Raw genomic sequence first — 15,828 nt, 5'->3', positions numbered from 1 at the left:
TTATGTAAAGACAATAGCTAGAGAGTACTGTATATCACACATGAAAATAAAGGTTTTATTAAAGGTAATTCATTCCATCTACAAAAAAAGGTTTACATTATTGGTTCCATTGAAATAAAGAACACTTATTTATAGTTATTCCAAAGTAAGACACTTTTGGTATGCACTTAGTTTCTCACAATGACAAGTGGATGAGTTTAATGGAAAATGCACAGCAGAGATTTTATTTTCACCTGGGTTCCTGGACCATAATAATGTGTATTTTTATTACACATTGCTCATATTCAGAAAAAGATCGAGTTAATTTGATTTAACGTTTTGCGTCTACAGAAGTCGGTGTAAAAGCTTAAAGTTGATTCACCTTAAAGCTTAAAGTTGATTCAGTTTTTTAATTGAGTCAGTATCTGTCTCACTTGATGGAAGCTTTTTCCTTCCAACAGAGCATAACAATGAGTTTCCTCCAGGACATAGCCTGAATTCAAATGTTGGATTTGTGGCCATTTGTCCCTTGCATGTTGAGTGATTTCCCTTTTTCAAATGTGTGGTCCAATGTTATCATGCAAGGATTATTTGTATGAGGAAGTGGCCTTCAAGCATAAACCAACAATTCTAGTTTGAATTAATAAAATGTGAGTATTTGCTTGTGAGTCTATCCCATAATCCCATAATCCCCACAATTTGTCACTACAAGGGTTAGGATAGGGGTTAGAATTTCTTTCTAAGGGCAATTCAAGTATGAGACATTCCCTTCAACAGGATAAATTATTGTTCTTAAATGTCAATGCACAGAGAGAGGGGGAGAGAGGGAGAGAATAGAGCTCAAGGTGCCAGTTCACCCAGCAGTCGAAAACTATAGCAGCATAACTAGGAGCTGGTCCATACCTGCACTTGCCCTAACTATAAGCTTTATCAAAAAGGAAAGTTTTAAGTCTATTCTTAAAGGTACAGAGTGTGTCTGCCTCCTGGACCCTGACTGGTGGATGATTCCAGAGGAGAGGAGCCTGATAACTGAAGGCTCTACCTCCCATAGTACATTTAGAGACTGTAGGTACCACCAGCAGGCTTGATAACTGAAGGCTTTACCTCCCATAGTACAGTTAGAGACGGTAGGTACCACTATCAGGCCTGCATTCTGGGAACGTAATGTTCTCAAAGGGTAGTATGGCCCTAGTAGCTCCTTAGGATAAGATGGTGCCTGGCCATTTAGAGCTTTGTAAGTGAGAAGAAGGATCTTGAATTCTATTCTAGACTGTATAGGGAGCCAGTGCAGAGAAGCAAACACAGGAGTAATGTGGTCCCTTTTCCCAGTTCTAGTCAGTACACAAGCTGCAGCATTCTGGACTAGTTGAGGAGTCTTTAGAGACTTACCAGAGCACCCTGACAAAAGAGAGTTACAATAATCCAACCTGAAGGTAACAAATGCATGAACTAGTTTTTCTGCATCATTTTGCGACAGGATATTCCTGATCTTAGATATATTACGAGGGTGAAAATAGGCCGTTCTTGAAATTTGCCTGACGTGAGAGCTAAAGGACATATCTTGATCAAATAGAACTCCTAGATTCCTAACAGTGGTGCTAGATGCCAGGCTGATGCCATTAAGGACAGTCATATCATTAGAAAAAGTCTCTCTGAGGTTTTTAGGGCTAAGCACAATAACCGACTAGTCTGAGTTAAGCAGCAATAAATGTATGGTCATCCAGGTCCTAACGTCCTTAAGGCATGCTTCTAGTTTCCATAACCAATTGGTGTCATCAGGCTGGGATAAGTATCATCTGCATAACAATGAAAGTCCATGGGTTGTTTCCTATATAAACCCAGATGAAGCATTTATAATGTAAAGAGAAAAAATCGCTTTGAGTACTCACAAGACTAAAAAACACTTTACATGTTCAAGTCCATTGACCATTAATGTAATTTTCAAACTGATTGCTTTCAAAGATCCACATCAGAATGTAGAAATAGGTTAACCATTTTTGTTATCAGCAGTTAGTTGTATAAAATGGAACATAATTACATCCAAGGATGACTTATATTTTATATCATTGTTAGTAAACTATAGATTACTATAAGCTATACATGAAAACAGTCAATAGTGGATATTGAACTGACAACTGACTCCATTAGATCAGCAAAGGCTTCTTTCTCTGCATCTTATACTATAAACATATGCAGTCTCTAGGTGATATCTTGCACTTTCCTGGCTGAAATATAAGCAATTTCTGAAACTTCACAAATAATCGTATGTACAGTTACATATTTAATTTAGCATTTTTTGTTATTTTTTATTATTCAACACCCTACTATTGCCAATTGTCTTGGTTGTTTAAAGGCTTAAATGTAACAGAAATCAAGTATATCCTCTGAAAATAACTATGAGCCATGACTGTCTACAATGAGTGTAACACCCGAGTCCCACTGTCTGTGATGTTTTCCGAGTTTCCGAGTCCTGTCTTCAGTTTGTTTACATCGCCAGGACGGCCGGCTGACTCCTCCTCTTGTGTATAAAAGTTGTTTAATTGAGGGACTAGAGAAAAGAAGAATAACATACTGTACTCACTGCTTAACTGTGTTTCTAGATCATGGCCAGTTGGGTAAATTTACATGCAGTGTGAAGATACGAGCATAATAAAGATCACTAGCATTAGCATGCTAACACAACAATGCAGCGCAAGTTGTTTTGATTTCATTCTGGTGCTCAAGGGCAACAACTGCTGGATCAAAAAATCGTATATAAAGCCTTTAAGTAGTGCTGTCAACACGTGATTTCTGTGTTGATTTTTTTTTGCAGTAAAACACCACAACAATTTCATTTTCTGTGTAAATCTTTTTTTGGGGAAAAAAATCAAACTTCTAATTTAAGCCACTAATGGATTTCTGTTCAGTCAGGCCACATGGGGCATTATCAAAACCTTATGTTTTCTATGTAGTGAATAGACTGGAAGGGGAAGCCCTGTGTTTTAATTTCTGAGAAGGGAAAGTCAGTCCACACACACATGACTTTACCCTTACATTTTGTCAAAACATTACCATTTATGATGAATCCCTATTACTCTGATTATACCCTGATTTCTCATGTTATACCAACATCGAATTGTGCTTGGTTCTAATAAGAAGAAAACAAGAAAGATTGTTAACATGGTAAATATTACAAAAATTGCACTGCATTACTTTAACTTGTTCCAGCATTATATCTGTCAAAACATATTTTGAACCAAATAAGCGCAAATTGTACTTGGTTAAGTGCTTAAATGACATTTTTAAAGAAAGTTCTTAAGGTCATTAAAAACTATAGTGGTATAACAAAGCATGCCAGCTTGCCCATACATTTAAGCAAAGAAAAGCTTTGGATTTTTCAACAGTTAAAATCATTAGTGTTGTTGTCCGTATTGATTTTGGTATGTCTGTCAAAAACACTGACTTTAAATAAATACATAAAGTTTAGTCATTTTTGTTAAAAAAATAATAATAATATTCCAATTCTTCATTGTTTTTTAACGGATAACTACATTTGTTTAATTGTGTGTTCATACAATCTGAATACCCTGTGTACATCACATGGACTGTGTGCGGCAGAAGATGCTTTTGCATACTGATTTGTGAATTCTCTTCCAACCATCTATTGGTATTTCTTTCCCTGATGAATGATAATGACCAGTGTCAACCAGTGTCTCAACTTAAAGACAGAGTCATATCCTAATAAGAGGTTAGAAAAAAGATGTTACATTTTCTTACTTCTCTTTTTCTCCTGGGATCACTTCGTCATCCTTTGACTCAATGCACTGTCCAAGGCTCAGAGTTTCAGCTGGAAGGAGATTATTTGATAGGTGGACTTTTTGATATTCATCATGTCAGTGCCCCTGTTTATCACGGCAGACCAGAAACCACTGAATGCTCGAGGTGAGTCTAACCATAAATCTGAGTGAATAGTTACTGAAGTTAAGATACTTAAAAGCAAAGTGCTTATCGGCTGTTGTACCAGTATTGTGATCAAGTGCTACCATTAAGTAATGTCTACTCCCCTGTTCTTTTCTGTGTCTTCAGTCAACACTTCCTTCTGCCAAATTATCGGAGGTTTCAGTTGATGAGATTCTCTGTAGAGGAAATCAATAACTCAACAAACTTACTACCAAAAATTTCCCTTGGCTTTGAGATATTTGATCACTGCTCCGATACACAGAATTATCCAGGAATTTTCAACCTCATTTCAGTCAATGGATTGATCCAACCATGGAATGAGCCACAAAAGCAACAAACAAATAATACTGATGTATCCAAAGTGATAGCAGTGGTCGGTCCTTTTACAAGCACTCAGGCCCTGACTATTGCCCCACTATTCATGACGGATCTCATTCCAATGGTAATTTTTTTAATAATTCTGCAAAAAAAAAAAAAAATCAGAAATAACTAGTCCTTAAAAGATTGTTTATTTCATTAGTGTTTAAATGTTAATCACGATAAAATTTCCCTGATCATTATTTTCTATAACTCTTTTTTTACAGGTCAGTTATGGATCTTCTAGTTCTTTCTTTTCACGAAAAGCAAAATTCCCCTCTTTCCTACGAACAGTGCATCCCAATAAAGATGTCATAGAAGTGATTGTTAGTATGATGGTGCACTTCCACTGGCGCTGGGTTGCTTTTCTTCACAGTGACAATGATTTTGGCAATGATGGACTGGAAATGTTCACCAGAAGGATCAAGGATACAGAGATCTGTCTGCCGTATACCACAGGTCTCGGCTACAGTACAAATTACCCACAGATATTCAAACACATAGAGGCACTGAGGATCAACGTCATCATTGTTTTTGCTCCTAAAATTAATGCCGAAGCTCTCATTATGTCAGCGATACAATTAAATGTGACACAAAAAGTGTGGATAGCAGACGATGGGTGGTCCTTAAACAAGAGGCTCCCCAAGGAGAAAGGAATAGAAAATATTGGAACTGTACTTGGGGTGTCTCAACCAGTAGTATCAATACCTGGATTCAGTGATTTTATCTATTCTGCAAGAAGCCAGACTCACTGTAAAAATGCAGAAAAAAATACATTTTGTAATCAGTTTTTCAACTGTAGTATTCTTAGTGCAGAAGAAATCCTTGCTGGTGACCCATCCTTCTCCTTTTCTGTGTATTCTGCTGTACATGCAATTGCTCATGCCTTACATAATACCTTGCAATGTGGAGCTGACCACTGTAATAGAAACATTACAGTATACCCTTATATGGTAAGTACATGAGTAATCCGAGTATCTAGGCAATTTGCAAATGTATATTTTTGTTTGTTAAGTTATAAAATAAAGCATTTTGATTCAGTTTCTCTAAACCTGTACATTTGAAATGTAATAATTTTTTAATCTTCTTACCTTTCAAACATTATCGAGGCGTCAAAATCTCGATGAAAAGAATTCAGTTAGTTATAAAGTCTTCCTCCAAAAGGGGGCATCGCACAACTGTTTCTCTACATTAAGAATAAGTGAATTGTGGAGTATTGTAATTGTCACATAAACTTTGTTTACCCACATTAGGTTCTGGCAGAGATGAAGAAGTCAAACTTCACACTCTTAAACCAAAGTATTAAGTTTGATGAGAATGGGGACCCGAAGTATGGACCCTTTTCTATAGTTTTTTGGAATAACAGTGGTGATGCAGAGGAAATCGGTTTTTATCATTTTCACCCATCTGTGAATTTCTTCATTAACAACACCAAAATTAAGTGGGGCAAAAATGGAGAGGTAAGCTATTTTATCTCAATTCTAATGATATCTGCCCGATGTAAACAGTTAAGGCAGATTATGATGTAAGAGAGTGTATTGATTTGACTGTGTTTGCGGTGCGATGTTGAAATGGATATTCATTGTGGGGCGGCTGTAGCTCAGTGGTCGGTCGGCTCTAAACCAGAAGATGGAGGGTGTCAGCGGTGTGTGAATGTGTTTGAATGGGATTAGTTAATACTGATGGACACTTTGTGTGTGTAAGTGGTGTGAATGGGTAAGTGTGACCTGCAGCGTAAAAAGCGCAATTGAACAGATAAATAGGTATATCATTTTGCTAAAAAACAGTCTTTTACAGGTGCCTTCTTCATTCTGCACCCCAGAGTGTCCTAAAGGTCATGCAAGAAAACAAAATGGAATCCACAAATGTTGCTTCACTTGTGAAATCTGTCCAAATGGAACTTTCATAAACACCACAGGTAAATAACAAGAAAAAAACAAACTGTTGCATCATTCATATTCTGATTTTAGATAACATAATTTCTGTGGCAAAGACTAAGGAATCAGAGCTTACTGTGTTAATGTTGAAAAAAAACTGTAATTCTAAAACATCCTGTTCATTGAGGATGGATATTGTTTAGATTAAATTTATACTGACAGCGATAGACTTGTTGGCAAAAAGTGTATGTGACCATCAAATGTGAGAATTTAATTGAGATTAAAAGATGCTTACTGAAACTTCTTGGGGCAAATTATTGAGCTGAGGTGTGTACAAGTAATTCTGTGGGGGGGGTTTATAATATTTTTACTTTAGCTCGGCAAGCGCTATGGCTGCTACTTTACTGACAAAAGGATTGTGCAATAACACAATAACATAATTTGCATGTAAGTATAGAACAGTTAGATACAGTAGGACAGTTCATTTTTCTGCTTGGTGATCACTGCCAACAAAGTCTATATACTTTTGAAGCAGAGTTACAACCTGCTCTGTTGCAGTCCCGTCCACCACAAATTAGGTCTTTAGACAAAGTTAGGCATTCCGGTCTTCCTTAAGGCATTCTAGAAATGTTCTATATATACATTGTGATAAGTCTACTTTTGTTGGGATTTGCCATTATATAAAAATGATTAATTGATTGATGGATGAATTGGTTGGTTAGTTGGCTGGTTGGTTGGTTGGTTGGTTTGGTGGGTTGCCGGTTGCTTGATTAGTTGGCCGGTTGCTTGGTTGGTTGGTTGGCTGGTTGGTTGGTTGGTTGGTTGGTTGGTTGATTAACTGGTTGGATGGTTGGTTGGTTGGTTGATTGACTGGTTGGTGGGTTGGTTGGTTAGTTGGCTAGTTGGTTGATTTACTGGTTGGTTGCTTGGTTGGCCGGTTGCTTGGTTAGTTGGCCGGTTGCTTGGCCGGTTGGTTGGTTGGTTGGTTGGTTGGTTGGTTGATTGACTGGTTGGCTGGTTGGTTGGTTGGTTAGTTGGTTGGCAGGTTGGTTGGTTGGTTGGTTGGTTGGCTGGTTGGTTTGATTGACTGGTTGGTTGGTTGGTTGGTTGGTTGGTTAGTTGGTTGATTGATTGACTGGTTGATTGATTGACTGGTTGGCGAGTCGGTTGGTTGGTTGATTGATTGATTGATTGACTGGTTGTTTGGTTGGTTGGTTGGCTGGCTGGTTGGTTGGTTGGTTGGTTGGTTGCAACCACTAAGGCAGTCAATCTGATATCAGTTTCCCTTTACACAAAAATACTATTCACATATGTCACATTTAGCTGCATTTTAATGAAATTTGTAAAGTGAACCGGCATTTTTCAGCCATGATTAGAGATTATATCAGAAATGTAAACAGCAAACTGGCAAATGTTGGAACAACTTTGTTCTAATAAAGGTCGGATAAGGATTTAGCAGCTATATTCATTTATCTTTGTGGGAATTAAATAACAAATTGCAGCAGCATTTTAGTCCTATTTTAATGTAGAGTGTATGTTTGTTTTCATCTTGTTAAGATTGTAAAAGCCCCTTGAGTCCTGTTGTTTGTAAGACTATGAAACATAAATTAAATTGACATGACTTGACATTATGAAATATTTAAACTGTAACATTGCTTTCTTAGATCTTTCACTAACATAAATCTTTGTTTTCATAACAAACTTTTTTTTTCTTGAATGCAAACCACAAGATCCCTATAATTGCATGAACTGTAAAGACACAGAATGGTCTACAGAAGGAAGTACATCATGCAATCTGCGGTCAGTGGAGTACATTCCATTCACAGACATCGGTGCTATACTGATCATAGCCGGATCCTGGGCCTTGGTGGTTCTTTCAATTGCCATGTCTGTTCTCTTTGCCATCAACTACAACACCCCTGTAGTCAGATCTGCTGGTGGACCAATGTGCTTCCTCATTTTAGGCTGCCTCAGTCTGTGTAGTCTAAGTGTGTTCTTTTACTTTGGCAAGCCAACAACTTCCTCTTGTATTTTAAGGTCGTTGCCATTTATTTTGTTTTACACGGTTTGTTTGGCATGTTTTGTTGTGCGCTCTTTTCAAATTGTTTGCATTTTCAAAATGGCCGCCAAGTTCCCAAAGCTCTACAGTTGGTGGATGAAATATCAAGGACAATGGCTGATTATCACAGTAGCTTTTGTTACGCAGGCATTCTTACTTGGCATTGCCCATTTGTCTGCCCCCCCAAAGCCCTATAATGAAACAGTTTGGTCCCAAGAAAAAATTATACTTAGTTGTGACACTAAATTTGAAGCATTCTCTGGTTCTGCATTTGTACTTGTATTTTTGTGCTTTCTTTGCTTCATTTTCTCCTACATGGGAAAAAACCTCCCAAAAAACTACAATGAGGCAAAATCGATAACCTTCTGTCTGCTCCTGTTAATCCTCACCTGGATTATTTTTGCTACTGTACAAGTGCTTTACAAAGGAAAGTACATCCAAACTCTTAACGCCCTGGCAGTACTCTCTAGTCTCTATTCCTTTCTGTTGTGGTATTTCTTCCCTAAATGTTACATCATGATGTTTCAACCACACAAAAACACGCAGCAATACTTCCAAGGTCTCATTCAGAATTACACCAAAACAATTAGCCAGTAGTCGCCAACAGTTAATGTGTTTCTACAGGCAGAGAATCTGATGTTATTAAGGGCTTTTGATAACTTTCTAATTTGTCATTTTACAGTAGAAAAGTAAGCAGTAAGTAGTCTGAATATTTGTCTTTCTGTGTTGTAAATTCATCTGAACTAATGTACAAACACAAACACAAGCCCATATTTGCTTTTAATCTTGATAACAGTAAGATTCAATGTGCACCGTACATAAAACAGAAATATTATCTTATCAGTTATGTATTATTTATTCCGTCGATACAAATGTAAAAGTCCCAAAGTCAATTCTACAACATTTATCAAACTTGTAATCTTGGTAATAAATAAATGCTACTGTGCACAATTTTATGATTTGTGTGTATACCTTTTTGGATACATAAGGTGTGAGCAATATGGTCTGCCATTTTGACCAGAACTTTGACACAATAAGTTAAACTGGCTTTATTGCTTTCTATCATAACACATTTTTGGTGCTGTCATGTCATATAACTGAACAGGTTCACCCCTTAGTTTGTCTGATCTCTTTATGCATTATCATCCATGCTAAGGATGCCTCCATTCTCAGAATACAGGTCTGTCTGGATAGTTCAGAGTATTCCATTCTGTTCTTTAAAATATAAATTAAAACTCTAGTTAGTGATCATCATTACACTTCTATATGCCTTGCATCTGTTTCCATTATAACTCTGTTGGGTTGGTTTCAGACTTGATAACTTAAGACTTTCTGAAAACCACTGCAACCTTTTTTTTGTTGTTTGAAAGTTTTTTTCCCCTTTTACTCAAGTTGTCCACTGTGCAGGAGAAAAGCATGATATACTTTAATTATTCAGTAATTTTTTTATGTAAATCTGAGAGTGTAAACATTAAGGCTGATTTAAGTTTTAAGGACAAATGGTTGAAACTGGTTTGTATGTTATTATACAATCTTTGTGAAGTGGAGTTGAGTACAGTAATATTATTTGCAAGTGTGTTATTTTCCCCAATAGTGCTCACCTAATCCTCCCCTCCTGTGCTCTGCTGTGATTGACTGCTACTTGTTGCCTCAGAGTTTGTTTTCAATACTTTATTTTTATATTATTACTATTATTTATTTATAGGTGACAAGGTGAACAGAAAACTAACAACAAAAGCAAAAACAAGCAAAAATATTCTTCATATGTTTAAAAAAGTTACATTTATTTTCATGGAATTCATTTTCATATATTTTTTATGCAATTACTTACCTAGAATGTAATTTTGTTGTTTGTTTATTTTGTACACACATGCATAGGAGAGGGATTCCTATTATTTTGCTCACCCAGTGCTTTCTTTCATTCTTTTTCCTATAAAGTAAATCAGGTATGTATGAAATAGCATTTCTGTTGCTGGACAACATCTAAAGACACTGACGTTGTTATGTGTGATACTTCATAAATAAAATACACTTGCCATAAAATTGCTTTGACTTGTTTTCATAAGCTTTTGCTCACTTCTTATGCCATTCTGCACTGCTATCAAACATGCTGACTAGTATTTTCTATTACAATTACAATATCACCCAGTAGGGTCCAAGCACCAAAGCTTTTCCTACAATACTTGATTACAGATTATTTCTGTACTTCCTGTTAAGCTTGGTTAGCCCAGTGGGCCCCTTAAGCGTTTGATATGTACCAGTGGGCCTGACGAGTTGATATATGGTTGTTTAACAAAGTAAAACCATAAGAGAGGTTCAGGAAGACCATGGTGAAGAACTTCAGGTTTGACATCAGATGGGAAAGCAGGGCTTGGCTTAGGTGGCTTTAAGCAAAGGAGGAAGGCTACTGACACTGAACGAGGGGGGTTTTCAATCAGGGGAAAGACCATTTTAAAGATCTCCTTAACTCGGCCAATGATCCTTTGTGGAGGAAGCAGACTCGTGACTGCAGGGAAGTACAGCTGTGTGTGTGTGTGTGTGTGTGTGTGTGTGTGTGTGTGTGTGTGTGTGTGTGTGTGTGTGTGTGTGTGTGTGTGTGTGTGTGTGTGTGTGTGTGTGTGCATGCATGCTAGAGTGTGTGTATATGTGTAGCTCCCACAGTATGTTTCCATTTCATGCCTCTTCCATTTGGTCAATACCCTAACGCATTGTGAAACCACACACTGGGGCGCCAATATTAGGCTGTTGGAGATGCAATGTGTAAGTACAAAGGTGTATTAACAGCAACTTTGTTATGGCGTTGTTAGGGAATTGCGATCTGTAAAGGGCTTCTTATTTAATTTTGGATTGACTCTATTCTGAACGGGAGGGAACAAGAAGTTCTCCATCCCCCACCAGCAAGTTGTCTGAATTCAAATTCTGGTAGGAGTCCTGTCCATTAGTCCCTTTCAAGAGCTGTGTTGCTGCAAATTTTCCTATTTCAAATTACCATTGTGGTCCAAAGTTAAATTGCGCATGGATCATTTGTCAGAGGAGTCAGCTTTATAGCAATGATAGAGCATTGACTTTGATTAAATGGTGTGTATTTTGCTTATTAGTCTATCCTGTATAATGTTATAAGCTCATTTTTGCTTTAGATTGTAATCATTGTATAACTCTCGTTAAAAGGCAATTTAATCTTAAAACATCCCCTGCAAGACTTGTTGATTGACAGACTTAAAAATTATTTTATCAAGATTTTTTTTTTCCTAAGCATCATCCTGGCTATCGCAAAGCTTTAAGAATAACACGATATAATGACACCTGTTTAACTGACAGAAGTGGTTTTTAGTCATTCTAAAATACGGTGTGTTAAAAACTAAAGTGAAGTGTTAATTTCAAATTCAGAATGGAACTTCTTTATCCCAGATTTATTCATGATAGAAACATTTAACATGCTTGCTTATGTCAATTGTTGAACCCTCTGTGGTAATCTGCAGAAGCAGTAGGGAGGATTTTTGCATACTGATTTGTATGTTCTCCCAAAGCATTAATACATTTCAGATTTTTGACACCTAATATACTCCCAAATTCATGGAAATTAAGGGTTAAACCAACACCTTTGTCTAATAAGTGAATAAAAGCAGGGGCAAATCCCATTGTAGTTCACAACAGATTTTTCAACAAAAGCTTGAACAATGAAACATTGTCTTGCTTTTATCTGTCTTTTGAGAACGTTTCTTCATGCTTTGGCTCAATGCAATGTCCCAGCCTCAGAGTTTCAGCGTGATGGAGATTATTTGATTGGTGGACTTTTTGAGATTCATTATGTCAGCAACCCTGTTCATCATGACAGACCAGAAACAATCCAGTGCTCAAGGTTAGTCTTTTAATAAATCGTGTTGACTCAAAATGTACTGTATATAAAATGAAATAAAAGAAAAACTACCAACTGAAAATAACCATGCAATTTTTCCTGGTAAGTACTCCGTTGATCAAATTACTTAACAATATAGCATTGCATGGCATCAGGGCCTCATTCCTTGTACAAAAATCATGCAGCACTGAGCAAATGCATAGTAAGACTTTTCTAAAGCTGCATTTTGTCATATAGTGTCTAGTAAACTTCTGTTGTCCTCCGTGTCTTCAGTCAACCCTTCCTTCTGCAAAATTATCGGAGGTTTCAGCTGATGAGATTCTCTGTAGAGAAAATCAATAACTCAACGAACCTACTGCCAAATGTGTCTCTTGGTTATGAGATGTTTGATCACTGCTCAGATGGACAGAATTTTCCAGGAATTTTCAAGCTGATCTCAGTCAATGGATTGATCCAACCATGGGCTGAGCCACAAAAGCATCAAACAACTCATTCTGAGGTGTCCAAAGTGATTGCAGTGGTCGGTCCTTTTACAAGCACTCAGTCTCTGACTGTAGCCCCACTATTCATGACGGATCTCATTCCCATGGTAAGTTAAAAGAAAGGATTTATATTATAATATACAATCTTTTACTTTCAAATGCATTTTAATGTCACTGAAAATTATGTTTTTTTGTTTCAACCTTTGACAGGTCAATTACGGATCTTCTAGTAGTTTCTTTTCAAAGAAAGCTAAATTCCCCTCTTTCCTACGAACAGTGCATTCCAATAAAAATGTCATAGAAGGGATTGTTAATATTGTGCTGCACTTCAACTGGCGCTGGGTTGCTTTCCTTCATAGTGACAATGATTATGGCTATGATGGACGGGAATTGTTCTTAAAAAGGATCAAGGATACTACAATCTGTCTGGCGTATGCCAAAAGTCTGGAGGACAGTACAAGTTATTCCCAAATGTTCAAACAGATAGAGTTACAGGGGATACATGCTGTTATTGTTTTTGCTCCAAAAATGACTGCTGAAACTCTCATTATGTCAGCAATACAACTGAATATCACACAAAAAGTGTGGATAGCAGGAGATGCATGGTCCTTAAACAAGAGGCTCCCAAAAGAAAAAGGCATCAAAAATATTGGAACTGTACTTGGAGTGTCTCAACCAGTAGTAAAAATACCAGGTTTCAGTGATTTTGTGTTTTCTACTAAAAGCAAGACATATTCTGAAAACAAACAAAAACATAGATTTTGTAATCAGGTTTGCAACTGCAGTGACCTCAGTGCAGAAGAAATCCTTTCTGTGGACCCAACTTACTCTTTTCCGGTGTATTCTGCTGTGTATGCCATCGCTCATGCCTTGCATAATGCCTTGCAGTGTGACTCTAACAGATGTAATGGCAATATTACAGTGTTTCCACACATGGTAAGTATACAAATTGTTTTAAGTTTTTATTTTCTCTGAGTACTTAAACATGACTCCTTGGATTATCTGAATGCTTGTGATGACATGTATCTATAATGTAATATCTGAACACATAAAAGTAATGCCTGTTTGTACTTTGTTTACCCACATCAGGTCCTTGCCGAGCTGAAGAAGTCAAACTTTACACTCTTAAACCAAAGTATTACGTTTGATGAGTATGGTGACCCAACATATGGATCTTACTCCATAGTTTTCTGGAACCACAATGGTGATGCAGAGGAGATTGGTTTTTATCATTTTCACCCATCGGTGGATTTCTTCATCAACAACAGCAAAATTAAGTGGTATACAAATGGAGAAGTGAGTCCTGTTTTTTCCTTTTTATGTTAGTGAAACTATATGGTAGTCTGGCAAAAGTTTGGTGATATGTTGTGAATTAGTTTGTATTGCTTTTACTTTTCCTCAAAGGTTGTGTTTGTGTGTATTATGTAAAAAAAAAAAAAAAGATTCAAATTCTGAATTTTTTAGTTTAACATAGTTTTCTGGAACCACAATGGTGATGCAGAGGAGATTGGTTTTTATCATTTTCACCCATCGGTGGATTTCTTCATCAACAACAGCAAAACTCAGTGGTATACAAATGGAGAAGTGAGTTCTGTTATTCCATTTTTTAATAGTGAAACCGTTTGTCCACTTGAGGCTGGTTGCATAGGTGACATACACAACCATTCTTGAATTCTCCTTTTTTCACTAGAAAAAAAAAGGTTAACAGCCTGGTTCAGAAAGCTAATTTGGGCTGGATAGCTAATATCTTTATCAACACACACTATAAGTGGGGTTACATTTTTATAACTCGTCAGTTTTCATTTAAAGAAGGATTGATGTTATTCATACTTAGGGGTGTGACTGATCTGACTGATGGGTGGAAACATTGTATCTATTTGAGGCTATAAAGCTGCCTCAAGTCCACCTCTTTGTTTGTTGTTAGGTTGACCCAATGTTGCTTTGACTTCAAAAGTCCCCTTCTGTAACAATGGGTTGTGTCATTATTATAACAGCCATGATTTATACTGTCTATGTGGGTCACTAAATAAATGTTTTTTATAGGTACCTACTTCATTGTGTTCCCAAGAATGTTTTGAAGGATTTGTGAAAGAGCAGAATGGTAACCACAAATGCTGCTTCACTTGTAAAATCTGTCCAAATGGAACCTTTATCAACAACATAGGTAAAGTATGCACATGAGGAAGGAAAACTGCCATCATTATTGTTAAATTGAAATTGAAAATTTCTTGTGGCCGAGCATTATCGTCTAGTGGCCAAGAGTTAAGTAAGATAAGGCAATAAGTGAGTAAGTCATCGCCATGAGATAATCATTATTGGTCATCTCAATGTAGGGACTGTACATTGTTGCTTGAGCCGCTTTCAGAAATCCTATAAAGTACACCAATGTCATACATATATGTCAGTTTAATATAGTAGTCTGTAAATTTTTACAAATAAACCTTAACTGAACTGACAAATGTCCTCCTGTGGAATACAGGGAATCCCTACAAGTGCATCAACTGTAAAGACACAGAATGGTCTACAGAAGGAAGTACATCATGCAATCTGCGGTCAGTGGAGTACATTCCATTCACAGACATCGGTGCTATACTGATCATAGCCGGATCCTGGGCCTTGGTGGTTCTTTCAGTTGTCATGTCTGTTCTCTTTGCCATCAACTACAACACCCCTGTAGTCAGATCTGCTGGTGGACCAATGTGCTTCCTCATTTTAGGCTGCCTCAGTCTGTGTAGTCTAAGTGTGTTCTTTTACTTTGGTAAGCCAACAACTTCCTCTTGTATTTTAAGGTCGTTGCCATTTATTTTGTTTTACACGGTTTGTTTGGCATGTTTTGTTGTGCGCTCCTTTCAAATTGTTTGCATTTTCAAAATGGCCGCCAAGTTCCCAAAGCTCTACAGTTGGTGGATGAAGTATCAAGGACAATGGCTGATTATCACAGTGGCTTTTGTTACGCAGGCATTCTTACTTCTCATATGCTATGCCTCTGCCCCCCCAAAGCCCTATAATGAAACAGTTTGGTCCCCAGAAGAAATTATACTTAGTTGTTACACTAAATACGAAGCATTCTCTGGTTCTGCAATTTTACTTGTATTTTTGGGGTCTCTTTGTTTCATTTTCTCCTACATGGGAAAAAACCTCCCAAAAAACTACAATGAGGCCAAAGCAATAACCTTCTGTCTGCTCTTGTTAATCCTCACCTGGATTATTTTTGCTACTGTACAAGTGCTTTACAAAGGAAAGTACATCCAAACTCTTAACGCCCTGGCAGTACTCTCT

At 37.1% G+C, this 15,828-nt stretch overlaps 1 protein-coding gene across 1 annotated transcript; it reads left to right on the top strand.

Moving 5' to 3' along the window:
* The first annotated feature begins 5,987 nt into the window (after window positions 1–5,987).
* LOC109993185 (taste receptor type 1 member 1-like) lies at window positions 5,988–14,082 on the top strand. Its single transcript, XM_020646028.2, has 8 exons — window positions 5,988–5,991; window positions 6,098–6,193; window positions 7,414–7,416; window positions 7,883–8,299; window positions 11,962–12,070; window positions 12,341–12,656; window positions 12,760–13,485; window positions 13,639–14,082. The coding sequence occupies exons 1-8, from the start codon at window positions 5,988–5,990 to the stop codon at window positions 13,873–13,875; spliced, it is 1,908 nt and encodes a 635-aa protein (XP_020501684.2). The 3' UTR covers window positions 13,876–14,082.
* The last annotated feature ends 1,746 nt before the right edge of the window (window positions 14,083–15,828 follow it).

The sequence above is a fragment of the Labrus bergylta genome, chromosome 12 (assembly GCF_963930695.1).
Source record: "Labrus bergylta chromosome 12, fLabBer1.1, whole genome shotgun sequence".
Lineage (NCBI taxonomy): Eukaryota > Metazoa > Chordata > Actinopteri > Labriformes > Labridae > Labrus > Labrus bergylta.
This window is presented reverse-complemented; position numbering and strand designations above follow the sequence as displayed.